Below are 27,610 nucleotides of genomic sequence, written 5' to 3'. Positions count from 1 at the left end.
GTCACGCTTGACAGCACCATCTGTAGTCAGGAAGTGATGTGCTCAGATGAGTGAGAAACAAATCTGCAGTGTGTTTTTAAAGCAGGTGAGCAGTTTGGATGTGCTCTGACCACACTGGAAGAAACCCTCAAATCAACACAAAGGGTTTTTTCATAAAGATTTAACAAACATTGCCAGGTGATAATGAAGAGCATAGATATTTGAAATGTTCCTTTCTTGGATGTATCTGGTTGGTTCAGGTTTTTCTTGTAACTGGCATTCATTATCCGTGTGGGAATGTTGGTGTATCTCTTGACCTACCAAAGACCAAGCAAGGGAAGTGCTGTTCCATTGTGGATGAATTCTCAAGACAGGAGAACAGAACAGCATCCATTTAAAGTTTCATTTTAAAAGCAGTTAATTAGCTGTTCCACAGGTTTTGTTTCCTGCCTCAGCACTTCTGGCTGTGTTAGCCTGTAACACTCCATAACACTGCCGTGAACTACACAGGAACTTAATCCTGAGAGATTGCTGAGTATCCACAGAGGATATGTGGGAGCTGTTGAGCAGCAGGTTCACCAGTGACTGGGTTGTGATCATGATAAAATCTGCTGTATTTTAGAGTAATTTTCCAGAACCAGAACAGCTGGGTTCTAAAATGGGAGGCAAACTTTTGGTATGAAAAGAAAACAAACAAAACTATGATGAAAGTTCATACTGTTCCATAGCTCAGCATTTGCTTCAGTCAGCACAAATGTAGTTTGCAATAGTTTTAATACCCTGGAAAAGCTGAGAGAGGAGGATTGGAAATGGGTCTGAGCAGGCACAGCAATTAATTTTGTATTTATATAAAATATTTCCCACATTCCTGCGCGTATTTGTGCAACTGGAAAATTCTGTGTATAAAAGTATATATACTCCCACCTGGTGCTGAGAGTAAAGGCAACAGCAGAATGTGTCTTTACCAGTTTAGCCTGAGGTTCTTCAGGCAGGAATTTAGTTTGGAATGAGCTATCACAGAATTATGTTGGAAACAAAGGTTCGTATGTGTGCACTTAACGAATGCAAAACACGTAGGTTTTGCTGTAGTGTAATTCTTTGCTGTAAATACATATTTGCTTGTTCACACACACACACTGTATGGTCCACATGGCATACTGCATTTTATTTTGCCTCTAAACTTTTACAGATTGGGAGGGTTTTGGTAGTTGTTGTTATAAAATTTTCTGCTCTAGTGCTTTGCTCAATGCTAAGTTTGCCTTCACCACAGCAGGGAGAGTCTATTATAAGCTCTGTTATTTTCATGCTGTAGCACTGTTTCTTTCTAGCCTACTGAACTGAATTACTGCATATTGGCAAAAATGGAACAGCAAACACTGATGCTGCTTGCATTTCAGTCAGGGACAGAACATCCATATTGGCTTCAGAATTGGTTGGGTCTGATTCTGTTTCCACCAAAATCTATAGAGAAAACTCCCTAAAGGAAAAAGAATCAAGACCTGTAACTTGACAGGCCTGTATTGTTAATTTTAACCTCTGTTTTCAGAAGAAAGATTGCTTGTAGGAAATACAGCTTCAGTGTAACTTTCTGAAAAGGAGACCATCGTACGGGAACTGTAAGTGCATAAACATCACTCACTGCACCAGATTTCACACCGTCACCAGCAGTGGGTGTTGGTGCTTGGTGAGGAAGGGAACCTTTCCACAGACAAGCACTGGGGCAAATCCATGTGGGATGGTGGAATTATTTACTAAGGCATATAATATATACCTACATTTCAGGGCAGAGGGCAGCCTTCTGTCCAAGTTCCGTAACTACTTTCATTCCTAATTAGAGGATAAAGGTGTAGTCCAATTATTGCACTTAACCAGGGACGCTGGAGGTGGGGCTGAGCTGCTGTGTTTCAGTCTGACAGTGAAACTTGCAGCTTCCTTCACTCAGAAATCAGGTTTTTGCATGACTTGCATTTGAATATATTGATCAGCGACTGATGAGGGAAAAAAAATGTCAAAAGTTGAATTGAAAAACCTCTTACGAGCTTTCAAACATATCTCTCATATCAAGACATTCTTTGTTTTAAAATTTTGTATTTTTGTACGTGACCTAGTTGTTTTCAAAAATCTTGTTCCTACAAGATTAGAGAACTTGAGAGAAGCATTTACATATTTATTGAAATGAACATAAAAGGCTTGCCTTTGAAAGGTAAAGTTGGTAAATACACACTGTTTAAAAATGCCAATAAAAACCTCATTTATTTCATATATGCAAGTTGATTTGCACATGTATAAATAGAGTTGCTTTTTGCTTTTTTTTGCTTAGTTTCTGTTTCTTTTTGTAATTTACAGTCACAGCTGTGTGTTTGCTTGTTTATATCAGATTATGTTTCTCCTGCAAATATTTAATGTTTATGTGCCTTTTTTTACTTTGGGGTTTGGATGAGTGTTTGGATTATGGACACTGTCTGAACAAGTATAATGGAACACTAATTACAGGTAAAAATAGTACTTGATGACTATACAACTTAGAGGTATGAATTCTGAATATTTTAAGTAGTAGAGAAATCTGTTCTAAAATTGTATAGTAAGAGTTAAAAAGATAATATTGTAATTTTAACAATTCTGGCAAGACATTGCTTCTATGAGCAACATACCCTTTCTAAATACCTGTTAATTTGACATGAGAGCTCCTGCTAGGATGGGATGTCTGTTTGATGACCAGAGAGCAAACTAAAGCCTGTACATTCCCCAAGAGACAGTGCTAACTAACAAACCTCTAGAAACAGCCACCTGTGATTTGATCAGCAGGAAAACTGCAGATCCACATGAGGTTTGTGAGGTGTTGGTTTGTCAGACAAATACATCTGCCCGTGGAAGTGCACGGAGCAATTCCTGGTGTTACCAGGAGAGTACACTCCTTTTATCATACCCGAGTTTACAGCTCTTGGAGGGGAGGGAACTCTGGATCTTGAGCTTTTTGCAGATTTCTTTTCTTTTTAATGCCACTTTTCTGTAAGAAGAGTATTTTGCAGACTAGGTGATGATCAGGTAGGTTTCAGCTGGAGATGGCAGAAGGGGTTGTGGACAGAGCCAGGACTCTGTTCCCTGCTCAGCTCTGCTCCTCACCACTCCTGCTGCTGGTTGTACCTTGCTTATTGCAGTCAGACTTGCTGAAAAAATCTGTTGAAATCAGCTGCAAATCAGGTTGTTGGCCAGTGACTTCTCTCCTTACTTCATCATGCTGTGCTATCCTTTAACATTCTAATTCACGTCCTTGGTTTATCCTCGATATGAAAAACGTGCCCTCCCCTCTCAAAAATGAGGAGCTTGTCTGAATAACAGAGATGATTTACGAGTTTGCAGCACTTTTCACATAAACAAATCCCAAATGGCTGTCTCAGGTATGTAGTTTGCTCATAGTGCATTTCAGGACCAGATTTTGTTAGTAAAATAAATTAAATGGGATGAATTGGACTGGATACAATCTCATCCAAGTCTAATTAACTTCATGACTCCCACAGACTTCTGTGATAGCAGAACTCCTCCATTCATTTTTCTTCACATTAAAAAAGCAGCTCTCCCTTTTTAATAAATACATAAAGCACTGTATCTCACAAGATAAAGACCAAACACTTGCAGTTGTATTGTACACGTATCAGCAACCAGCTTCACTTGCTGGTAACATGCACCATCTCTGACTGAGTTGATGTTAATCAAGTATCAGTTGATAACCTGGTTTAGTAGCTGCTCAGTTTGGAGTTGGAGGGGTTGGGTATTTGTTGTTTTTTAAAGAGACTATTGATTATCAGTTTTCAGTTTCGCAGCCTTTTTTTCTGGAGGTGCTAACATTTTGGCATGGCTCTTTCTTTGTGACATTTGCCCTACAGCTGCTATGCCTTCCACTTTTGACTTGCAATCTCTTTCCATTTGTAGTGTTTGGTCCCATCCTTTCAGGGGCTGCTGTAAAGTGGAGGAGAATCATGCACTGCCAGAGTGGGCTTTCCTGCAGGCTGAAAGGGCCAGGTACAGTTTCACTGGGACATGCTTTAATGATCCTCATGTAAATGTAACATCAAAACATACTGTTTTATAGGCAGTGACTTGAATCTCATTTTCCTAGTTTTAAGCAGGTCTATAGGTTGGGTTTAACATTAGCTTGTAATTTCTCAGTATGATATTTAAATGGAATGTGTAAAGAGCAAACTCCACGTATCAGGTGTGAAATGTTTACTGTAGGAATGTATTGAAAATTCCAGAGGCTGAACCCCAGATGCAAGGTATCCTTCATGTTCTTTCTTTCAGGGAAAAATAACAGTGCAACTGTTGCCAGAGTGTCTTGATAGGTGTAATCTTTACATATTCATGTAATTATGAACATACACTAGTGTGTTTTAAGTCAGCAGGCCTCTCTCAACAGCACTAAGCCACGTGTTTATTAAATGGGTAAATAAAATCAGGTCCTCCAAGTTCTGATAAAATGAGTAATAACTCCACCTTCCACACACAGAAACTGCTTGGAAAAAATCAGTTTGTAATCAAGTGACAGATGCCCTTCCCTCTGCTGGGAAGATCAGTGCAGGTGCCATGTAACTAAGGTGGGCTCTGCATAGGAACAGAACTTCTCACCTTGCCTAAGGGCTCACAGAAGTGGAGCACCTTGGACCCTGTTGTCCTGGTGCTTCAGCAGCTGCTTCTCTCTAAAACAATACTTCTGTATCACACTGCACTGTCCTTGCCAGTGGTGGCCCCAGGGCAGTGCTGCTGCACTCGTGGCTGGGCACGAAGTCACAGCTCAGCCCTGCAGGAGCCAGCAAAATCCTTGGCCTGGAGGGAGTTTGTAAATAACAGGATGGCATTTACTGGAGCCATCCAGGAACTTGGCAAAGTGCATGCAACACGTCCTGGCTCGGACTCCAGCAGCTGCAAAGTAGTTTGAAGTATCAAATGGGTACACAATAAATCAAGCTAAATTGCTGTCTGAAAGCAGTTAATTTTAATAGGTTATACCCAGAACTAATTTGTTACATTCATTAACGGGTCTGTTGCAGAATAGTGCCAGTGACAAGCATTTTTAGGCAGCCATGGGTTTATCAGGGTTTTGCACAGGAATGCAGCAGGGGCATGCAGTTTTTACCAGAGGAAAAAGGAATCCATCTTATTAAATGATAAAAGTTACCCTGAAGATTCTAAGAAGTTGAAAGTATTACAAGGGACTATTTACAAAGCTGATTTGAGCTGGGAGAAGCTGATCCCCCTGAGCTTGTGAGGCTGACAGCTGAGGTCCTGCAGAGGGAAATCTGGGGCAGCTCTTTGGTTTCTGGTCTGAATCATTCCCTGGAGGTCTCTCTCTCTCTCTCTCTCCATGGATGAAAGGGGTCAAAATCGGAACAATCCCTGTAGCACTCGACATTGGAAAAACAACCTACTGAAATCTGAAAAAATAAAAAGGGTACTGCTTTTTGCAGATAGTAGTTTGGAGTCAATAACAGATTTTTTACATCCATGAGAACTCCAGGGTCAGGCTGGTACTATGTGTTTGGCTGGAATTTTCTCCTAAAACGTTGATCCTTTGTTCTGTTAAATTGGTTGTGTTCCACTATATTACGTTCAAGCAGTTTGATTCAGGAAGAACAGAACACAGTGGTTCAGATTCTGTCAAGTTACTGGGGTTCATTAGGATGAGGGTTTTATAATTTTATTTGATTTTTTTAGAGAAGTAAATGTCTGTACTTTAATGGCATAGAAAAAAATGCTTTGTTTTCACTGTTGTAGAAGAAAACTAGGGAGAACTTTATTTTTCAATAAACCTTTTTCTTGTGTGATTTGGATTTATGATTGCTTTGTGCTTAAAGTCCATGAGCTGCCATTTATCCAGAGCTGTATTTTTGTGGCTTATCCTTGCAACTCTGCAGCTGTGCATTGCTGGCCTGCCTCAGCAGAGGTAAGTTTCCCTTCTACTTGTATCTTGACGACAAGAACAGGCAAGTAACTGTAATTTTGTTTATCCAAGTTGGATAATAGGCAAAATCAAGGTTAGTTTTAGGAGGGCAGTCTTGCCACAGCAGTAGTTGGGAATTCTTGCTTCCCCTAACCACCCCCCCCCTCGGTGCCAGGCTGAGGGGGCTGCAGGAGCCACTGCCCAGAAGTGCCCCAGAACCTTCCTACCAGAGTTCTCTGAGATGGTAACTTGTGTCTGTGGGGAGTGGGGGGGGTGTCAGTGCCACCTTAAATCACCTAGGAGGTTGTAAACTGATGTATCGAAAAAAGACAAATATAAATGTCCAGAGGGTGAAACCTCTGGGGAACTATTGGTTTGTTTCAGCAGCACCTGTTCTGCTGGAAGACTCTTGCTGCCCAGTTCAGTGCTGGTTAGCCCAGCTGTGACTGAGGGAAGGGACCTCTGGTGTCAGCTGCTGCTAGTAGTGTTGAGAGGTTTTGGTGAAAGTGTCTGAGAGTAATAGAACAGTCAAAGCAGGAGAGGTTCAATAGTGACATTAATAGTAAAAAAAAACACACAACAAAACAAGTTACTGGAAAAATCAGCTCTTTTTTTGGTTGTTCTCAATAGCATCCACTTGTAGATTAGTTGCTCTGTATTTTTTACAACTACAGTAGAGACAAGCAACTGCTCACTCTTAGAACCAATACCTTTTTCCAAGTTTGTTGTATGATTGTTGTGCTTTTTTTTAAAATGTGGCCAAACATAACTAACATAAAGTTAGGATAATGCAGAAGTCAGTAACTGTCAACTTGATCCTTTTTATGTCCTATCTCAATTAATGGCAAACAATGCTGGTAAGCAGTAGCATAAATCAGAACTTTGAGGTGAAAGGCCTGCAGGCTGAGAAAAGGTTTATGATTCAGGATTGAATATCCAGTTGGATGATCTATTCACTGCTGGGATTAGGGCGTTGAGAGCATTGTGGCTACACATGATGGTTGTCTGTGCACTGCTGGCTGTGCTTCTGCAAGAGCCTTTTAATACTGTTCCAGTGAGGTGAAGTAAGTGAATATCCTTCACCAGTTGCCTCTTTTTATGGGTATTTCCTTGGGATACTTAATCTCAGATTAAAATGGGTAAAATTGTTGTTGGTTCTGTGTTGCTATTGAACATAGCACAATTCCCAAATGTTTCCTGACATCAAAATGAGTTAGTGGAGGACACTGCTCATTCAGTCCCGTGTTCTGGTTATTTTCGGAAACGTGTTCCTTCCTGTTTCGTTCCCCTAATTATTGTTTGGCTTTGTCATTATAAGGAGACATCTGTAAAATGGTGAGAAGCTTGAGTCAGATGTGGGCTGTGTTGCAGTCACATAATGGAAAAAAAATGTATAAAAATTGGAACGTGGAATAAAAAAATACACCATGCAGCTGTACTGGAAAGATCACTGAGGGAGCTTAAATACTAAACAGTTCAACTCTCACACACTTAAGACTGGATTCAGTCAAACTCCATCTGGTATAGAGTCCACAGATGGTAACATTTTGCTGGGAGATGGTGCAGCTCTCAGAAGCCTCACCTCACACCCACACTTCGTGCAAGAGACAGAGCATCCCAGGTCACTGCCTTGCAGTGCCCCCTCTTTATCCTTGTCAGGACTCACATGGCTTATTATTTTACTGAATAGAGATATTTAGTTTAACTAAAATCCTGGTAGTAAATCTGTGGTGCCAAAAACTGAATCTCGTTTGCACCGGCCAGACTCTGGCTGTTAAATCTCACTTGTATGTCCTGCTTTGTCTTGTGGAGGCCTTTCCTCCCAGGGGCCTTCCTGCAGGACTGCTGGCTGGCTGAAGGCATCTGCCTCGTGCACGTTTGTGAGGAGCACATCTGTGGGAAGGGAAACATTAAAAAGTGTTGGACAGACACTGCTGAAACGTTAACACCGTCTCTAAAGAACGTGTACCCAGGTGGGAGGCTCTGGTGGTTCAGCAAGTAACAACAGCTACCTGACATGTAAGTAATTGGTACAGTAGATCTTTGGAGTAAAAGCTGGAAACCCCTCTTAGATTTAATTTTCTCCCTGCCTTGGCAGGAGGGAGGAATTCAAGTGATTTGCCCAAGGCCACACCGCAGGCTTGGACTCTTGCTGGGTCAGCCCCAGTAAAAGGAAGTGGATATTTGTTGCCACTTGGACATTTTAGAATAGGTGTTGTCTTTACTCCTTGCTCTGTAGTGAGGTGACAAAGCCCACTTGGAATACCAGGGCTGGTGGCAACAGCATTAGCTGACAAAATGGAATGTTACCACTTACTTGCTAAACTGACAGGCACAAGAGTAGCCCTGCTGTGCAGGATTTGGATAAAATGTTCTTTCAGCCTCCCTGCATCCATGTGTCAGTCCCAGCTGGCCCTGCACCCACCGGGGTTCTGCTCCTCTTCCTTCAAGCAGGCTGGAGGCTGCTGGAGGAGCCTGCTGAATGGTGAGTAGCACCCAACAGGTAACACTGACAAACTCCAGTTCAGCCTCAAACTACAGCATGATATGGTGGCTGAACGAAAAACATCTGCTCCCAAACACAGGAGGAACAGGAGAGGGAACTATCCCTGGGTTGTCTATTTGATTTAATTACACTCGCCAGTTGCGTAACCTGGCCCCGCATGCCAGGCCACAGGAATGTGTTGTCCTGCTCCTGCCTAGTTACTGGTACTCGGTAAACACAGCACAGGCTCGGCAATCAGCTTTGTCACAGCACCACTTGGTGGCAGTGCGCCTAAGGCAGACTAGCAGCAGGCTCTTCAGAGCAGTGGTAAAGTTACAGGTGCTGTGAGCCCAGCCCTAGGGATAAGCTCTGGTCAAGCAGCCTCAGCATCTCCTCTCTGATGCTGCAGAGGCAGCTTGCTGCTGTTGTGGCCCTCTATTCAAACCTCTATCCTCAGAGACTTGAAATCTGTAGTGAAGACACTTCTTAAGTATAAATTTGACTGTCTTGGGAAAAGCCATTGCCAGGGTGGGAACAAGCATTGTGCTTCGTCTATTATGGCTTAATACCTGTGTGGTACCCTAGCATCTCCTGGAGCTGGCCCACACTAAAAGAATGCCAGCAATGGCTGTGCTTGTTCCAGGCAGCTGGGGTTGCAGAAATGCAAATGGCAGCATTGGGGATGAGCAGCTCTGTGGTAAATTGATGGATGCAGATCTAACTAGAGCTGAATTTGCATGTGTGAGGAGCTTTTTGTGTCAGGTCATTGCTTCAGGTCCATTTCGGGACCAGCATTTTCAGCAAGGAGCTGCTTTTGAGGCTCTATTTTTGCCCCCTGGTTGGATGGTGCTTATTTATGGCTTACCTGCTATTGCTAGGACTGAAATGGGCCTAAATCCTCCAAGTGTTCCAGAAATAAGTGTAAACATTCATTTACTCAGTGTTGAGCTTTGCTTCATGCATGGACACATCTGCATAGTCTTGTGCTCCTATTGATACTCAGGATTTTAACAGCATTATTTCATGTTTAAGTTAGGTGTTGGTTTGGCTGTCATACATACTTGCAATGGTCTAGGACTTCTGGGTTACAAAGGTTATGTCAGGAATTATCTTGCCTTAGCCAGTTACACCTGCTCACCTCCCAGCAGCAGCAGCTGGCCTTGGCCTCTGCTGCAAACAGGCAGCACTTCAGGTAGTTCCCAAGTGTCATTGTCCCAACTAACAATGGGTCTGGAGAAGTAATGAAGCCCCTGGAGAGGCAGAAGAGGGTAAACAGTACTAGTAACACTAAAAAAAAAACCCACATGAAATGTCTACTAAAGCCATGTTCAGGCTCTGGTTCTGTATTGCTGAGGCTGAAGACCCTTGACAAAAGGGGAAATAATAATAATAATAATAATAATAATAATAATAATAATAATAATAATAATAATAATAATAATATCATCAGTGGGGAAGTAACTGTTCCACCGCTCACTTTGTGGAACTATGGGTTAGAGAAGAAGCATAATGGAAAAATATCAGGACCAAGCAAAACCGTAACAAATTTAAGAACCTGTGCAGGAAGAAAGGGTCTTGCCATGGCATTTGATATTTAAAAATCCACCTGTGAAGAGTATGGTGATGACTCTTACACTCTGCAGTCTTTCTGGAGTCCTCACTGAATGCATTGACCAAGTACCTCCTTTGTCTTGTCAAGCCTTGTTTTTCCTTCATCTTGCTGCTAAGTGACATGATCTCATTGTCCTGTGACAGCAAGGCAGACACAGCAGCAGCACTGATAGCAACAACATTATAAAGTTTACAAATACTTTACATTATAAAGTATACAAATACTTAACTGATCTAAAATAGGTGTAAACAACCTATAGCAGCAGAACAAAATTCATTTTGCCATGAAGACCCTTCCCAATCTGTCATCTTTCCAGTATTGTGCACCTTGTTGTACAGGCACTGTCAGGTCAGGGAAACCTTTGGGTGGTCTTTTGCTACACATACCATATGGAGTTGGCTCTTAGAAAAGATCCTTAGTGGATGTGGCTGAGAACTTGCTGAGTGACAGAGGATGGAAAATACAGGTTCAGCATCACAAGGCAGCAGTAAAAAAAAAAAAAAGTCTGTATCTCCACTGTATATCAATCACTGAACAGTCTAACTTAGCAGTTACTCTAGTTCATGTTCTCTGTTGTCACATACTTGGCTACTTACCCTGTTCCTATTTCAAACTCAACAGCAGACTCTTATTTTTTTAATCCACCTGTGATAAACAGAAGCAACAATATTGGTTCTGTGTTGTGAAAACCAACCTGGAATATTTAAAATAAAGAGGAAATGGAAACAGCCAGATAATCCAATTTAATAGGCTGCTATACAGGAAGACTTTGTTCTATGATACATTCTGGAAATAGTTTTCAAATGTTACTTACAGATACTGTATAAAATAGATACCAGTTTTATTGATTATACATCAAGATTCTTTGATAATTTAACTTGCGATTAATTAATATATAAGACGTGTGATGGAAGGTGAGCAACACTTTACAGGACAATCTAAATCTAATAAATAGATCTGTATCTCACCACCAGCTCGAGCCACTGCTGTGCCACCATCAGACTAGAGAGCAACCACAAAGTCACACATGCTGCTACACCTGCGTACAGTACAACAGAAGATGAGAATTCCATTCCTCAGGCAGCTCCTCTTCCTTGCACAACTTTTTTGGCTTTGGTCTGTACAGTTAATACTGTGTCTGCTTGTTTGGTCCATGCAAAGCTACAAACAGTGTCTCATTAAGAAAAAAACCAACAATTTAAATGGAAGAGGTATAGTTTGAGTTGAATCAGGATTAAAATGAAGTATCTCTCTGATGACAGAAAGGGTTGCACCTGCTCTTTCTGTGCATCCATTCGAAGGAGGGGGAGGCAGTAGCTACTGAAGTAGCTTTAAGCAACACAGCTCTAGGTGTCCATACTCCATGTAGGATACTGTTGGCCGAAGAGGTCAGCAAGGATTGTACTGCTGTTACAGCTTGTGTTGGGGAAAATACAGGCCAGAGGGAAACAAAAAAAAAAACCCACGAACAGAAAGAACAAGCTCTGAAACTCACACTTCTTTACCCACAGGCTTATCACACCATTAAGAACACTTTCACTCTGGAATACACAACATGGCACCTGGGTGAAAACTGTGAACTGCATGTTTTCTATTGTCACAGGAATCAATAGCATACCTGAAAAAAAATAATAAATGCTGCTGTTTGGCTGAACTGCAAGCAGTGTGCACAAGTGCCAGGTTTACAGAGAGATTTCCCTTTTAAAACAAACAAAAACAGACCACAGGGAAACAAACTGAGCAGTTAGTAAAAGACCATTGGCAGCACCTGCCAAACCACAGGGTGCTGCAGTGGCACAGTCCTTGGGGAGGAAGAAGAGCTGGGATCCTCACTCAAACATTTCATAGTGGCGTGTTTGCCTGACGCGGGGGATCATGTCGATGAGCAACCTGCAGAGGAGAGCAGAGTGTTGGTGGAGGGGCAGGAAGGAAAGCCCTGGCACTGGGCTGTGCTAGTCACTTACAAGTATGAATTTATCAATTAAAAAAATAAGCCTTATCCTGTCTTCTGATCAAAATCAATTCCACCCCACCATTAATTTTTGCCCGAAAGGGAGGGTAAAACAAACTGTGTGAAGCCAGGCTCTGCTTTTGGAAGTTTGGCTGCTCAGCTGCAGAGAGAGGCTGACGTGCAGGCAGCATTCCCTTTTGGCTGGAGAAACTGTGCAGGGATTAGGGGAAAAGGGACTGTTGTGGCAACCTGCTTCACACCAGGCTGCTGCTGGAAGAAGGTGTCCAACAGCAGAGAAGAACTGCAGCAGTTTCACAAACTGTACAATCAGGCAGTTGCCAACACAGGATTTTGTGTTATCCATCACTGGCTGGTGGTAACACAAGGGGTGAGCACTGTCAAGCACGAGTAGGGGCTGTACAAAACCTTTCTGATGCTGTTTGCTAAGTTGAAATAAATACTTTTGTATGGATTTGCCTCTACAGTTTTCCAGAACAGCCATTTTACAATGGAAACAGAGGTTAGAGTGATTTTTCCAAGAATGGTGTTCGACATTAAAATGTTAATTTAATTTTCCAAGCTAAAAAAAATACCAACCCCACAGAGTTTCCAGCTGACAGCTTCCTGCAGCCTGGCCAAGCTCTGCTTCTCAACAGGCACCATTCCAGTTAACTGAGGTGCTACATCTCCACTTTTCTCTTATGGCAAAAAGGGGGATAAACTGCAAACCCCTTAGCTGCATGGAATCTAAGGGAGATCGTGGCAGGAATGAAGCACACAGCAGAGCCTCATTTGATTTTATGCTATTTCTGGTGTTGTGAATCAAAAAAGCATCTTAAAATTCAATAGCAATGACACTTGAAGCATGACTGGCTCACCTGCAGCTCACAAGTTGCTAGAGGGTAGGGCTAGGATGGAAATCACTTCCAAGGTCATTCTTTAAATTTGGGCACCTTACCATTAACATAGACTTTCTTTGGAAAAAACCCAGTGCCCAGAAGGTGCCATAAAAGCAACAGGGACTTATTTTTTTACAAGATTGAAATATTTGAAAAATAACTACAAAACCTTGTATTTCCAAATTCAGGTAAACAAATGCCTTCTAGAATTATTCCAGTTTCTTTCTAAGCCCTGGCTTTCCAACTAATGTGAGACACACCATCTTTTATCTCTTTCCACACTCTCTGCTTTAGTATTGGCAGATAGTCTAATAAATTCCAGCAACTGGTTCTACTATATTCTATATAGGCCTTTAAGATCTCTGGCTCGTTACTACATTAGACAGACAGACCATCTGCTGTAGAGGCTGAAACACCTGCCAGCAGGAGATACTCACTTGATTCCATAGGCAAATATTGTAAGTCCAATTAAAACTCCTATACTGCCATCCAGGTACCAGACAGAAGAATTGTGTTTAAAAACTTCTGCACTAAGAAGGATGGAAAATCCCATTATTCCACCTACAAGAGAGTTGAAGCCTAGAAGGGGGAAAAAAAACCCACAATAATTAAAGGAAGAACCAAAGCTCAAGGAATTTGCTTTAACCATCTCACCTAAGAAGAGGCCATCCATAGGGAGACAAGGTGTGTGACACCACTGCCACCAGAGAGGACACAAACCCTGGCAGATGATACACAGTGGTCATTGTACTGGTACCACAGCTGCATGTACAAACATGCCCCCATCAGAACTTCAAAGGCCACTTGGAAAGGTACCCAAAGGCTCTCACTGTCTCTGAAAAAGAGCAAACTGGGGCCCAGTACCCCCAAGGAGCTCATGAAAGGGAAAATTGTTTTGCACAGCAATGTGTCAAAGACCTTTTCTTGAAGCACTTTACCCCATTCCGTATATTTATGTGCATGTATTTGGCACTATAGCTTAAAGCTGCATGCACTGTTGAATGCATTAGGGAAGACATGCAGAATAATACAAGGAAAATTTTCCCTTTATGCCTTAGACATATCCTGTCTATTATTCACAATTTGTATGAACATCCTTTTAGATTCCTCTTTGCTTTTTAAACCCATTGCCTTTGTTTCCAACACTGTCCCTTCAAAATTATTCCAGAGATTTTGGAATCACTAATGCCACTTTTCCTTCAACTCTCCTTTGAGTGGTTATTGTTTCAGGGTGTTTTTTAAGTCATTGCTTATATTATTCTTTTTTTCTTTTCCCCATATTGCCTTTTTCTGCTTTTTTTTCTCACTAACTCAAAAGGCTTCACTGTTGTTGGACAAAAAACACACATCACTGATAATTAATTTGATAGATACATATAATATTTACCTAGTTGGCAAATGAAAAATCAGCCAAGCTTAAAATATTCTGTATGGCTCAGTCAGTCAAGTCAGCCACTTGTTACAATACCTAGCCAGTTTTTTCCAGTTCCCTGTGACTGCCAACAAGCAGCTGACACTTAATTCCTGAACATCTCCTTTGATCCAGACCTCTCACAGCCAGCCCATACTGAAATCATGTTAAGTCTTTCTGAAAGATGCAGCCAAAACCTGACCTTTCTTCGGTATCCCTGCAGCTGAAATAACTACAAGCCATCAAAACTGTGATTAAGATTCCCCCAGTCCCTGTCATTAGGTACTTAAATACAAAGTGAACCCTGGCACAGACAATTACCCTGGCATGTGTTACATTAGCCAGCCTGTGGCAGGATGTGGGGCATGTGAAGGTCTCAGCCTCACCAAGAGAAGAGGCTGGGGGTAGTTCTGGACTGTGGCAGTGCATCCTGCAATTGGTATCACAGCCACTGCATGTAAATGCCTGATCTTTGGGTTAATTATACCAGGACAGATAAACCAACATAGACAGAATTACTCTAGAAAATTTTTGTCTAGAAAAATCCTGAGACTATTTTATTCCCAGGCAATGTAACTTACACTGCTAAGACATGTTGAGAGAAATATATATATATTGTGTTTATATAGAGAGAATATTAAGTATCAATTAACTATAAATTTAAACCACTGTTATTTCCTGTGCTGCAGCTTAAGTCTGAATCCATCAGCACAATATGCAAAAGGCAGGAATAACACATTTTCTTGTCATTACTGGCTGGTGGCTACAAATTATCTAAAAGCTACTTTCAAAGGAAATAGTCTTCACTTCCTGACTGTCATTTGGTTAGACTTTTCTTTGCTGGTGGGGCAGGGAGCCCTGCCATGGCTGCAGGTATTAATCCAGATACTATGTTCTGTGCCTAGGGCTAGCACAGGAAAAACAAAGGTGGCTAAATCTGGGAAGGAAACAGGTATCTAAAACCTACAGAAAAGCTGTCTGACATCACCTGTCACATACCTGCATTTGTCCTCCAGATGTTGCAGAAGTCAAAAGAGGAAATTGCTGGCTCTATTACCCAAAAAGCCACAAGCTTTTGCTAGAAACAATTTGTACAAATAACATTTTCCTTCCTCATTTAGACTTTTTTTGACAAGCTCTACTCTAAACCAAAAATGTTCTTTAAAAAAATGTTAATATTGAGATGTATGAGGGTAAATTTTCTGTTCTGAAAATAAACCTATTTTTTAGGAAGAAAAATGTATGCTCTTGTTACTCAAAACAATTTGTTGGTCTACAGCCAGAGATCACAGGAGGTAAATTAGCAGGAAACAGAAAACACTAAAAAAAGATGTGCAAGGGAGTGCTAAATCTATCTTAGCTGCTGAATCACATTATCTCCTCCTGATTGTTAATAAAGTATATATTTAAATGTATCTTCTGAAAGAAGATATTTAACCAAACACAGTAAGATCAGCCTCCAACATTTTCTAAAGTAGTTGTGAAGGAGATAAAAGAGATAGAAAACAGACCAAGGTAATTGTATACTTAATTAGCTATTTTTTTTAATCAAAGAATGAGCAATCTCCAGCTCACAAGTAATATAATTACAAGGATGTAATTAGGGGGGGAAGATATTTCTATGTCATACAGGAGAGCAATTCAGAGCTAGAGTTATTGGGGAAGTTTTCAGTTAAGACTTGGTCTGAAAAAACCTGCCTTGTTTTAAAATCAAGCTACATTTTTTAAAGAGGGAGTTAATAATTTGCCCTCCTTGACACAGTTCTGAAATGGTCAGCATGTCCTACTTCCACTCTGACAGCAAAGTCAGCCAGGCTCACTGGTCTGGAGCTCTTTTTGTTTCAGAACACCTAGAGTGGCAGAGTCCATAGTAAAGACTAAGATGACAAACCAGCGTGGTCTGTTGGGAGAAAACCACAACTGTAGGGAGGCAGTAGCTTAGTCATAGCCCCTGCACTGCTGTTTTCATTCTTTTTTTTGCTTATTTTGTATTTAAAATATAAATACTCATGAAGTATTTATATAAACAGGACGCTACAAATACTCATAATATGTGTTATCAAGCATCACCAAAGAAATGCTGGGTATATTTAAATTACTTAAAGTAATGGAATGTCCCTAAAGGAAGCTGAAAATTGAGTTTCCTTACAGTGAAATCTTTAGTGGAGTAAAATAATTTATGTACCACAATCCATGAATCATTAACACCCTACTGTGTATGTTTACAGAGCATTTCAAACTGCCCTGTGCTTGGCAGATAAAGTCTGGTAGAGATCTGTAGGGTGCTGTGCAATCTCTGCCATCACTGTGACCTGACTTATTTACAGAGTAGATCCCAGTGGCTTTTTAAAGATGCACAAGCTTGAACCCTGTCAGTAGGAGGCATATCTGAACTTGCCTTTAAAGCACAGCAACAGTCAGACACTCCACACCTGAGTGGTGGCAGTGAGGTCTTCTAAGGATTCAGCATGGCAGGAAAGGCACAGCAGGGGCAAATTATGTCTACAGGGGGGGATATATCAATGGTGGTTATGGTTCCTGCTTGAGCAAGGCAGCATTTTCCATCACAGACTTGCTTGACTTTTAACTGCAGGCATGAAATTGTTCACTAGGAACAGGCAGTAAAGGACAGATGTGACTTAACCAAAGCTATATAAACTGGTATATCCACTCCCTGGAGTCTAACCTCTGACTAATAAGCACCTAATTTACTATATGCTCTATTTCTAACTCTGTTATTGCTTACTATCCAGACATTAACTGTTTGACTTCCACCAGACATGCCCACTGCAGTTGAGGTATCAATGCAAGAACCTCACAGTACCACAGACTCCTGCAGTTGTGGTTTTTTCTCCCGTTTCCCAGCAGCCACCTTATTTCAATCCTCTTTCACATCTGCCCTCAAGCAGGGGTTGCTTATATCCTCTGTGTCTACAACATTTCCTGGAAGAGCCTATAAATGCAGCAGGATCTGCTTCACACTCACCATCAGTTATCAGCGCTCTGCTTGTAAGGACCTTTCCCAGCATAAACTTGATGACTGCCAAGACAGTGCAAAGGATTCCACTTAAAACAGAGACACTATACAGGAAGTCATCCTGAAAGAAAAGAAGTCAGACATCAGTACACCTTCTGGTCATGCCCCACATGTTAAATGACAAGTAGTACCAGTTACTTGTGCCACTGAAGTTTACAAACAGAAAAAGATTACCTGAGTTATGGCTTTCCCCACAGCTAGTGCTTATTTTGCTTACCTTGCCATCTGTAACTTCTTTTGCAAACCTAACTAATGATGGCTCCAAGTGATAAGATTTTGAATTTTGCCCCAAACTCCTTTGAATGAGGAGGTCACATACCTGCAGGGCTGACTGCAGGCTGCCTGGTAATCTAGTGTGTAACACCATCAGTAATGAAGTCTCCACATGCAGGATAAAGGCTTGAAAGGAGAATCCCACTGAACAGACCTTTGTTGAATTTTCATGTCAGAAATAACCATTTAATATTGTTTCTGATTCTGTGCTTGCTTTGGATTCATTTCGTATCCTCCTTCTGAATGAAGTCTGGACCAAGCTACATCCGTAAGATTTTTGATACTGCTGTGCAAAGTCAGGTTTAGCTATTTCTTAGAAAACAAATCTTCCATGCACTTAAATTTCACAGCTACAGAAAACCCCTAATTTCTTAATTTGAATGTATAATGTGGGCTCTTTCAACTGAAAGCTGTGTGGGTATGTGGGGCAGGTAAGAGTAACAAATGCTTTAATATACGTTCCCTAAAAGGTCTTCTGGAGGCACCTGTCTCTTTCTCCTGCCTGCTCCATGTTTAGGTGAGAAGAAACAATTCTGGGTGCTGAAACACGGGCACTGCAGCAAGGTACCCAAAGGGAGTCCCTGTGCCCCCTGCCCCCAGAGATACATCAGCCCTAAGGCTCTGCAGGGAAACCCAAGTGAGCTCTTGCCAAGCTCACCTGCCATCGAACCACAGAGCTCTAAAACAGGTTCGTTCATTACTCTCAGTAGCAGCTTTAATTTAAGCTGCTGCAACATCAGTACAAAGGAAATAGCAAGACTAAAGACTTTTTTTTTTTTTTATCTGCAGGTCTAAGCCAGTGCCATTGGGACCCTGTTACTGACTAAAACCCTCTGGCAAAAAACCCTGTTGAAAGTAAACATTGTTATGATGATTCATCAGCAGCTCTCTCCATTTTCATTGTTTTAGCAGCAATTCAAAACCCAAAGAAATTAAAAAATGGTGTTCAAAGCTGCTTAGGAAGGTACTGGGAATTAGATAAGTGGTATAATGTGCTCACATCCTTAAATAAATCATTCAATAGATTTTTATACCATTTTTTATGTCATATAATTCTTAAAGTCTTAGTCATGAGCTCATTATCTCTAGTCCTGGTATAATATTGAATATGAAGATGCATTGAGAGAGTAAATCAGAAGGAGTGAGAACACAGAACTCAAGTGCTGGGTAAAGGCAGGACAAAAAGTATTCATAAAGTTATTCTAAAAAAATTACTGGAAAATTACCCAGGCAATTTTGGAGTGACAAGGAAGGACCGGGAATATTTGCTAGCAAGGAAAGCTGGAAGCTTCCAGAAGACCTAACATGACAACGGAGCTCTAAAAGTGTGGATAAGCTTTGCAAAAAGCACTTGAAATCTGAGATTTTTGTCAAATTCATGCCTCTAAATTTCATGCATTTTTCTCAAAAATGTCTATTTACCATGCCCAATGCCCAAAGAGTTAATTTTGAAGGCCTGAACAAATTCTGCTTGGTCTTGAGATTTTTAGCTAATCTCATCTAATATTTTATTAGATTGTTTTACCTAATATTTAGCATACTGCATTCATGGAGCCCTTCAGAATAACCTGAAGCAGAATGAGATGCTGCAACCTCAACATCTCTCCCCCGACCTGCTGGGCTGGCCATCCAAGCACCATTCCCATACTGCCACAGAACCTGAGCTTCCCGGGAAGCAGGAGTCTGGTTTTCCCTGTGAACAGCTGTAACAGTAAAGCATGGCAAGCAAACCTGCTCATGCTGCTCTTAAGACCACAAAGGCACTCACAGGCCATCTGCTAGTCCCAGCTTTCCACAGGCCATGTCCCTTGGGAGAGCTCAGTGCAGTAACCCACAGTTCAACACTGTTTCTCTTGCCAGTGCTCAGTGACTACAGGAGAGCTCTTATTTCATCATTACCCCACAAACTCTCCAAAAATGTACTGATGGCTCCCAGGCATCCCTACCTCTCCCCTTCACCTTCCTCCTCAGCAAGGCACAAGCTTTGTTATTAGCACAGAACTGAATCCACAGACCCAGTGGAGGTGACAGCATAAATCACCTTTGCCATCACAAGTCTTTTTACTGCCAGTCTTGGGCTGACAAAGCCCAGATTTCCTACACCTATGAAATTCTTGGGGATGGACCTGCAAACAATTACAAATTCACATCGTTTGGGGTAAAAAAACCTACAAATCCCAATACAAGAGGTTTTGAAAATTATTGATACAGATTTTCAAAAGTCCAAGTATTATTTCAGAATCCTGAAAATGTTATGCCTTATTCCCTGTGTTATAGTGCAAAGTTTCAACCTCTGCATGGTGCATTATTTTGAGATGGTTTGTTTCTTAATTGTCACAGCAGGTACCACAAATTTTTGGGATGAATTCAGGTTTTTCTCCTGTATGTGTCACTTACCTCGTGGTACATGGAAATGCACTTTGCCATTTGTTCTGGCTATAGAGTTGTGATCAAAATTAGTCTGGCCACAAGACTGGCCTAGAATCCAGGAATGACCTAAATGTGATATGGGTTTCTGACTCGATTCATAAAGTGAATTCAGGCACAGGCTTTTTTGAAGGATCCAGCAACTGCAAATTCTTCATATGTTTGGTGTTTTTTTTCATGGAGTCATAAAAAACAAGCTCATTTTGTTGCTAGTACTAATCCAATAACCACTGATAGTGCAGACAACCTGAATAACTGGAGCTCCTTTGTTATCACAGTGAACACAGAAAGGGAAGAAATTAAAAACCCTGCTCTTAATGCAACCTCAGGAGCTTCTTGCTTCAGACTGTGCCGAATAGATTTTCAGAAGATGATATTCCTTTTTTTAATCTCTAACGCTCCAAATCTGTGTAGTATCTAAATCACTGCCCCTGGTTGTGTGCAGCTTTTCCCAACAGCCACACGGAGGCGGCAGATCCCTCAGTGACCGAGCACACCATGAACCCAGACAAAACCGAAGCAGAAAAAAAATCTTTGAAATTCACTTCCCTCAGCACTTTGCATCCTTGTGTGTCCAGGCAGCTCAGAGCTGCAGGAAGAAGAGCGAGGCTACCTGCTGCTAACGGGGAGGTCCTGCAGATATGAGATCAACCCTAAACATGTGGGAAATCAATCCCAGTGGGCTGGACAGCCCCTGCCTGAGCAGGTGAGGCCAGAACAAGAGAGAAATGGCTCAAAACACTGCCTTGGCCCTACCCGGCTGCAACGATGAGAAGCTGGAACCAGTTCAGGAGAGCAGCTGGATGCACTGGTGCACCACATGTCAGGACCTGGGCTATGGGCTCCAAAGAGTTAAAACATGTCATACTGTGGCTGTGAAATGATTCCCGCTAAATTAACTCATCCTTTGGAGAAATGAAGAAAAGAGGAGCCATAATGCAGACCTAAATTAATAAAATAAGCCTGGCCATCTGGCACCATCTCCCTCCGGATCTTCCTGCAGCCCTGCCCTCTCCCTACCCCTTGCCTTCCCATCTGACAGTCATTAGGAGCAGGGAGCACATCTCGCCAGACTCACTATGAACGTCCTTGGTGTTATTTTAATTAAAGCAGCAGCAAATTGTGACAGATGATAAAAATTCAAATTCTGATCATTTCCTTACGATGAAGGCTTCTCAGCGTGGTAAATAATGCTCTTTCCTTTCCCATTTCTTTTCATCATACTCCCTCATTACTACTAATGCTGTACATGAGACCTTAATTAAAGGACACATATATCTTACTAGATGGCTTCATGTATAAACAGCACTGTACAGAGAGCGAGGTGCCCATCCTGGACTGCCATCTCATTACACAGCACTCTACTAGCTGCAAAGTCCCTCTTCAAGATTTATTTTATGCCGTATTTTATGCTGTAACAGTTTCCCAAAAGGAAGATTTCCTAGGATGCTCTTTTTTCAGTCCTAGGAAAGGAATAGCTGCCATCAGGAGGCAGCTTTCCACCACTTTACCCAAATGCATTCTCCCCACCAGTGCAGCCTTAGAGGGGTTTTAAAAAATGCTGGTAACAGTTCTGTCCCCTGCTTTCAAGGATTTCACCAAAAGCAGCTGTAATCTTACGGCTTAAGGAAAATTTGTTGATGATGATGTTGTGGCTTTGATCTCTTTTTGAATCTAGTGTAGAAAATAAATAAAGCCACAGGGGATCCTTCAGTGCTTGGCTTATTAGGTGGAGATGCTGTGACACAGTTCCCAGCCTAGCAGCTACATTTCAGTTGCTTTGTGCTCCTGATCTTTTCCTAGAATGCATCTCACTAACTCCAACCATAAAACTTTGCCCTGATTTCCTATATTATTTCTAAAAAGTCCCCTCCACCCCCTCTCCTTTAATTAATGTAAAAACGTTCTCATTTCCTCTGAAATGTACAGTAAAAAGGTATGCAGCTGTACAGGAGGAAGGCCTGTCCAGTGTTCCCCTCCCGTGGTCACAACTCCTGCAATACTATGATTTAAAACCTAAGGACGATCCTCCTCTCCTTGGCAGCTCATCCTAGTGTGATCCCAAAACAAGCTGCTTCTCCTGCCCCCCAACAGCTGCAGGTTTCTTTCCACTCTTGTGCCCTCTTATTAGCTTCCTGTGTTAATTGGCCAATGGCTAAACCTGCTCTCTGCTCCCGCAGGAGCTAGGAATCACCAGTATCACCTTTTTCGTGCCACTTTTCCCCCCATCTGGTGAAGCTGGTGTCTCAGCTTGGCTGAGGAGGCAGGGATGTATTTCTGGAATGCTACAGATGCTGTTGGCAGGAGTGATGTCATGGCTAGCTCATTTGAGCTGAGTTTGTCTTGTTAAATATTAATTTTGCCCATCTCTGCAACTCACCATCTGTCTCACAAGTCCTGACAATGACCCTTCCTCAGTCCAGGTGACTGCTCACCATCCTCCCCCCCATGACTGTCAGGTCCTGCTGCCACCCTGCTCCTCATCCCCACCTCGCCACACTTTCCACTGCCTCCTGCTGCCCCAGGTCCCCCAGCAGCTCTCAGATCCTCTAGGCATGCTAGCTGCCAGATCACTCAAAGCCCCTCTGTACTTAACCAAACAGGGCTGGCTTTCCCCTCTCCCCCTGAAGGATTCTGTTTATATAGATAGTAACAGACCTCTATCACACTTTCTCCTAAGTAAGAAGTAGTTCATTTAATCAGTCTAGAGGGAGCTGCTGGGAAGCCAGAGGGCCTCTCTCACCACCTAACTTCAAAGGGGACACGAGTTTTAATTGCACTTGACTGTCAGCAAACAAAACAACAGCCTAGTGGTGTCTGACTCAAGCAGGAGACAGTCTCTTCACACAGAGATATAAAGATCTATTATTAGTCCTGAAAAAAATAAAAAAATCTTATGAATGTTTAATCTTGTACCTTTGGTGCTGAAGTGCTGTGACAAAGCAATTCTACAGCACAGAACCCTCCTGCAAGAAAATGATAACAAGAGACAGGGTGTGGCGAATGCCAGTGGGGCAGTGGGGCCAGGAACAGAGGAGCTCAAAACTCTGGAGCACTATCCTAGGTGACCTCACAGCTGAGATGACTATAAAACATAATTATATATAATTTGTCCACCCTCACAAGCATCTCTCTAGTGAGACTGACATGTCTCCCATTAATAGGGGACTGAGACCAGCAATACATTTCACAGAACCTACCAAGTGGCTGGCAGTTGCCAACTTTTATTTCTTATCACTGTGTGATAAAGCCTTAACACAAGAATTTCCACCAATCACTTGAACAAAGAGTGAAGTGTAACTGATACAGTTTCTTCCTAACCCTGGCTTACTAGCTAGCTCAAGTATCTACAAACTTTTCCCCAACCTGGTAGAAGCATATGCATTTTAGGGTTAAAGTAATTGTTTAAGGCCAGACACCAAACCACATATAATAGGTAAGAATTATAAAGCAGGATTCTAATGTATAATTAATATATATGGTAATTTGACTTGAAATTGTAAGCAATAAATTCTATCTATATAACGAGAGATTAGAAATGTACAGGGATGTATAAGGACACATATTTAGATCACAGAATGTTAGGAGCTGGAAAGGATCTCTGGAGATCCTCTAGTCCAATCACAAGTATTATTTGGTATATTACTATTGAGCTATAATTCAACTGCTGATATTGTTAAACAAATTCATGATGTATTTACCATAAAAGATTAAATTAGTAAATAAATTAGAACTCATAAAGCTACACTGTGCCACCCATAGCTTCCCACTCCTGCTGTAATCAATAGTATATGATAGAATTACACACAGCCTCATCTTTCAAGAGATTTCATTTACAAAAGCATCAGAGGCGCCACATCAGCTGAGCTGCACATTTTTTGTACACAAACTGATTACATTTTTCCTTCTTTGTTCTGCAGGAAATGTCAGAAATATGGCATGATGCTTGCTTGCTCTTGCAAAAAAAGTGTCCTTTGCCATACTAATGAGGACAAATGCCAAACTGCATTGACATTACATGTGTTATACTATTACCTAGGGAAATGCAGGCAGTAACTGAATAGTAAACGGATATTGATTTACAACCCCAGATGAAATTAAAACAGTCATTCTCACTGTGGCTGGGTTGGGCTTTTTTAGCCTTCTATAATAAACAAGAAGTTCACAAATGCTTTGTGGCAACAGTCAAACTAAAATACACCATTTACACTTATATTTATACTATCCAAGAATATTTAGTGATTGACATGAAGGAAAAGGGGCAAGTGAAAAAGAATTCTTATCAGGGAGAAGGCAAGCATTAACACTAGCAATGCAAGGACAAAACAATGCTCAAACCTTGTGCTTAATTTGTGTTTTAAACTCCTTTCTTAATATATTAACAAAACATTGACAATCACCAAAACTTGCACAGAAACCCAAGCATAGATCCAAGCATTGCATCCTTATGCAATATCACTATTGCTCCTTATTTGTAATGAAATGTGTGCATATCAAGTCCACTGGCTGTGGATATAGCTCTCTGAAACATCAATAAAGGCATAGTAATTCCTTTTCCTAGTGGGAATTCTCTTATGCCTAACATAGGTTGGAGAACAAATGCTGCAAGTAACAATAGGGGAAGCATTCTGAATCTGATAGCTAGGGGGGGAAAAAACATAGTAAATAATTTCTTAGCCTAGAAGTGATTCTATTTTAGGTTCAACACTCAACATTATAGGAAAAAAAAAACACCTTACATTATATGATCTGAAAATATTAATTTAAATTAAATGGAAGGGTAAACAGAAAGAAGGTTTTATATTCCAAATATCAAATACTGATTAGCTTAGTCAGTCAGGAGTATTCAACCACAGCTAAAATTATCAGAAATCTTAATTCCAAATACCCCAGAAAGAAAAGCAGCTGACCTGCTTCTTCTAACACTTCCACCAAGTGTACTAGGAACAAAGGAAAAGAGGAGGAGGGTAGAGGGCAAGAGAAAGATCAGATCAGTGAAAAATATTTCCTTAAGGGTCAAAGATATGGAACTGAAATAATAACTGCAGCATGTCACACTGAAGAAGACCCTCAAAGAATAAGGATTCACAGCTTATATAAAAAGATGTGGAATTTGTAGCTGTAAGGCTCCCCACACATTAATGGCACATCTCTCTTTCCTATGAAAAAAATGTTTTCTTCAGATCTTGTGATCTTTCTATAGTGTTTCAAGTTTTCCAGGTGTACAATAACATGTTCACAGCTATCCTCTTTGCAAACATATGCCTAGTGTTTGGGCAGGTACACTGTACAGCACATGCACTGAAAGCCTAAGACAGTGTCACTTAAAAATTCTGGGAAGGGCTGGAGGGACTGTATGGGCTCTATACAGCACTTCTACAGCTACTTTTCACAGGAAGTCTTATCTAAAAACCTAAGTATCTTAGTTATATGATGAGAACAGAAGAGAAACAGTAAGATTTCCTTCAATACCAGCATGCTCCAAGATCATGGAAAATGTCACTCTATTTCTAAATTACTAAAATAAGAGCTTTAATTAAAACTACTCTCAGGCAAATGAGAACAGAGGTCACAGCTTGAGAAAGTTACTTGCACATATGTGCTGACGCACAAGGAAACTACATCTACATACACACCCCTCACAGATTTGCCCACCAAGGAAAATGCAGCATCTCTGTAAATTCAAGGGAAGGGCACACGACAGAGAGACCCTCTCTGGAAGGGATGTGAAGGCTTCATTCTCATAATTTACTCTGCTATCCAAAAATCAGAGAGCCATAATACATCTTCTGACACTCACTAAAAGCAGTATTGAAAGCTTAAAAAATGTGGGAGAAAAAGACCCATTACACTTCTCACTGCCTATGTTCAGTATGTGGGGTTTCCAGACTTTTTGAACAAACAGATCCCTTCGGTTGCAATATACCTCCTGTATCTGCCTCATCATCATGTCAGTGGTTCAGGACTTCATTAATTAATTAATTAATTAAAAAATAGAATAAGCAATACAATTCTATGGATAAGCTGCTGGGAAACACTGCTCTACACTGCAAATATTGAAAATGCTAGCACAAGGGATTGTGTTTTAAGCCCCGAGGATTAATACATATTTCAATTATTTGAAACTTTTTTCCCATGATAGTAAGTAGTGTCTAATTAATACAAATATAGAATTCTATAGTAAGCATACAGTTAATTCAATGGCCAACTCTCCTGACTCAGAAGGTCTCTTTTCAGGGCAGGCTTCTTTGTAACAGTTATATAAAGTAATGTGCACAGAGAAAACCCTAAGTTTACCTAAGAGTTATAACTTCTGCACTTGCTATTAAAGGCAGGAGATGGAATCTACAGTCATAGAAGTTCAGTAAAAATAACAATTCAGTAATCTGCAAAAATTAACATATTGTATAAATCACTGGTGATGCCTATACGTTGAATCCTGTGGGTTCTTCAGGCTTTCCTACCTAAAAAAGGAGATAAAACAAAAAAGAAAAGAACAAAGAAAGTTGGTGATGACCAAAGACGGGCCTTTAGTCTGATCCAATATGGCCAAGGTGGCTGTTTGATATAGAAAACACACAACCACGAGTCAAAACTCCAAACATTTATCATTAAAATCATCCATATTTTAAATGGATTAATCTACCTAGTCATTCAGACCCTGCCCTATAGGCTAGTTCAAAGTTAACTGCAGTCCTTGGCATCTCGAGCAAGGGAATTAAAAGAAAAAATATACCATTTCTGTGTTTCCCAAGGCTTTGAGGAATTTAAAACAAATACAAAAAACCATGCTGAAAGCCCTAAGGAGAAGGACTTGGGGGTCTTGCTTCATATGAAGCTCAACATGAGCTGGCAATGTGCACTTGCAGTCCCTTTTTACCCCAACCTTTCTGTGATTCTATGTTTGTATGAAAGCAAGTGCTGTGACATACACTACCTATTATCTGTTTCTACTTAACAAAGAGAACGACGTAAAACAAACAAAAGCAGAAAAGAAAGGCAGAAGCAGTTTTAAGAAATGCAGAGCCAGAAGCTCTAACTGTCCTCTCTTCTATGCCAGTGGAAATGAGAGGGGATGTCATTCAGTGTTTTACAAAATTACATGCAGCACAGAATAGAATAGAATTCAAATAGGTGACTGAAGATTGCCTGACTGAGCTAAACACGAGTTCCTATCCTGTAAATTAAGTAGCTTTTCTCTGCAGACAATAATGAAACTGTGGACATTTAGACCCCTTACAGGATAAGGTCTTTGAGCTGGAAATGCCATTAATGTAAACCTGTCATTCTCCTTTGGGTTCTCTGAATCCTGGTGAGGATTGTCAGACCACTGAAACCATACTATGAAATGACAAAACCAACAAAGACTCCTGTCTCTAAATGTCCACTTCAGTAAAATACCATCCATGTTTAAAACACTTGAAAAAGCATTTTAAATTATTTCTGAGTCATGTGAATTTTATTTCCTTTTTCATTAGTAGTATTTTCATGAAAGCAGTTCTTGTGACGTCTATTTCAAGGACAACAGAATCTCTACACCAAAGATCTCATAAACGCTTTCCAAAGAAACATCTTTCTTGCTACATACGCATGTTAAGAAC

The 27,610-nt window shown here is 41.0% G+C and overlaps 1 protein-coding gene across 1 annotated transcript in view; it reads right to left on the bottom strand.

Annotated features, from left to right (window-relative positions):
• Nucleotides 1–11,840: 11,840 nt before the first annotated feature.
• TMEM163 (transmembrane protein 163) overlaps nt 11,841–27,610 on the bottom strand; it is a 91,274-nt gene continuing 75,504 nt past the window's right edge. The window contains exons 6-8 of the mRNA XM_010000396.1: nt 17,259–17,370; nt 13,299–13,440; nt 11,841–11,901 (exon numbers count right to left, since the gene is read on the bottom strand). Of these exons, the coding sequence (XP_009998698.1) occupies nt 11,841–11,901; nt 13,299–13,440; nt 17,259–17,370 (315 nt within the window). The remainder of the gene's footprint in view (nt 11,902–13,298; nt 13,441–17,258; nt 17,371–27,610) is intronic.

The sequence above is a fragment of the Chaetura pelagica genome, unplaced genomic scaffold (assembly GCF_000747805.2).
Source record: "Chaetura pelagica isolate M959 unplaced genomic scaffold, ChaPel_1.0 scaffold386, whole genome shotgun sequence".
Taxonomy (NCBI): Eukaryota; Metazoa; Chordata; class Aves; order Apodiformes; family Apodidae; genus Chaetura; species Chaetura pelagica.
The sequence above is the reverse complement of the archived record's forward strand: the minus strand, read 5'-3'. Positions and strand labels throughout refer to the sequence as shown.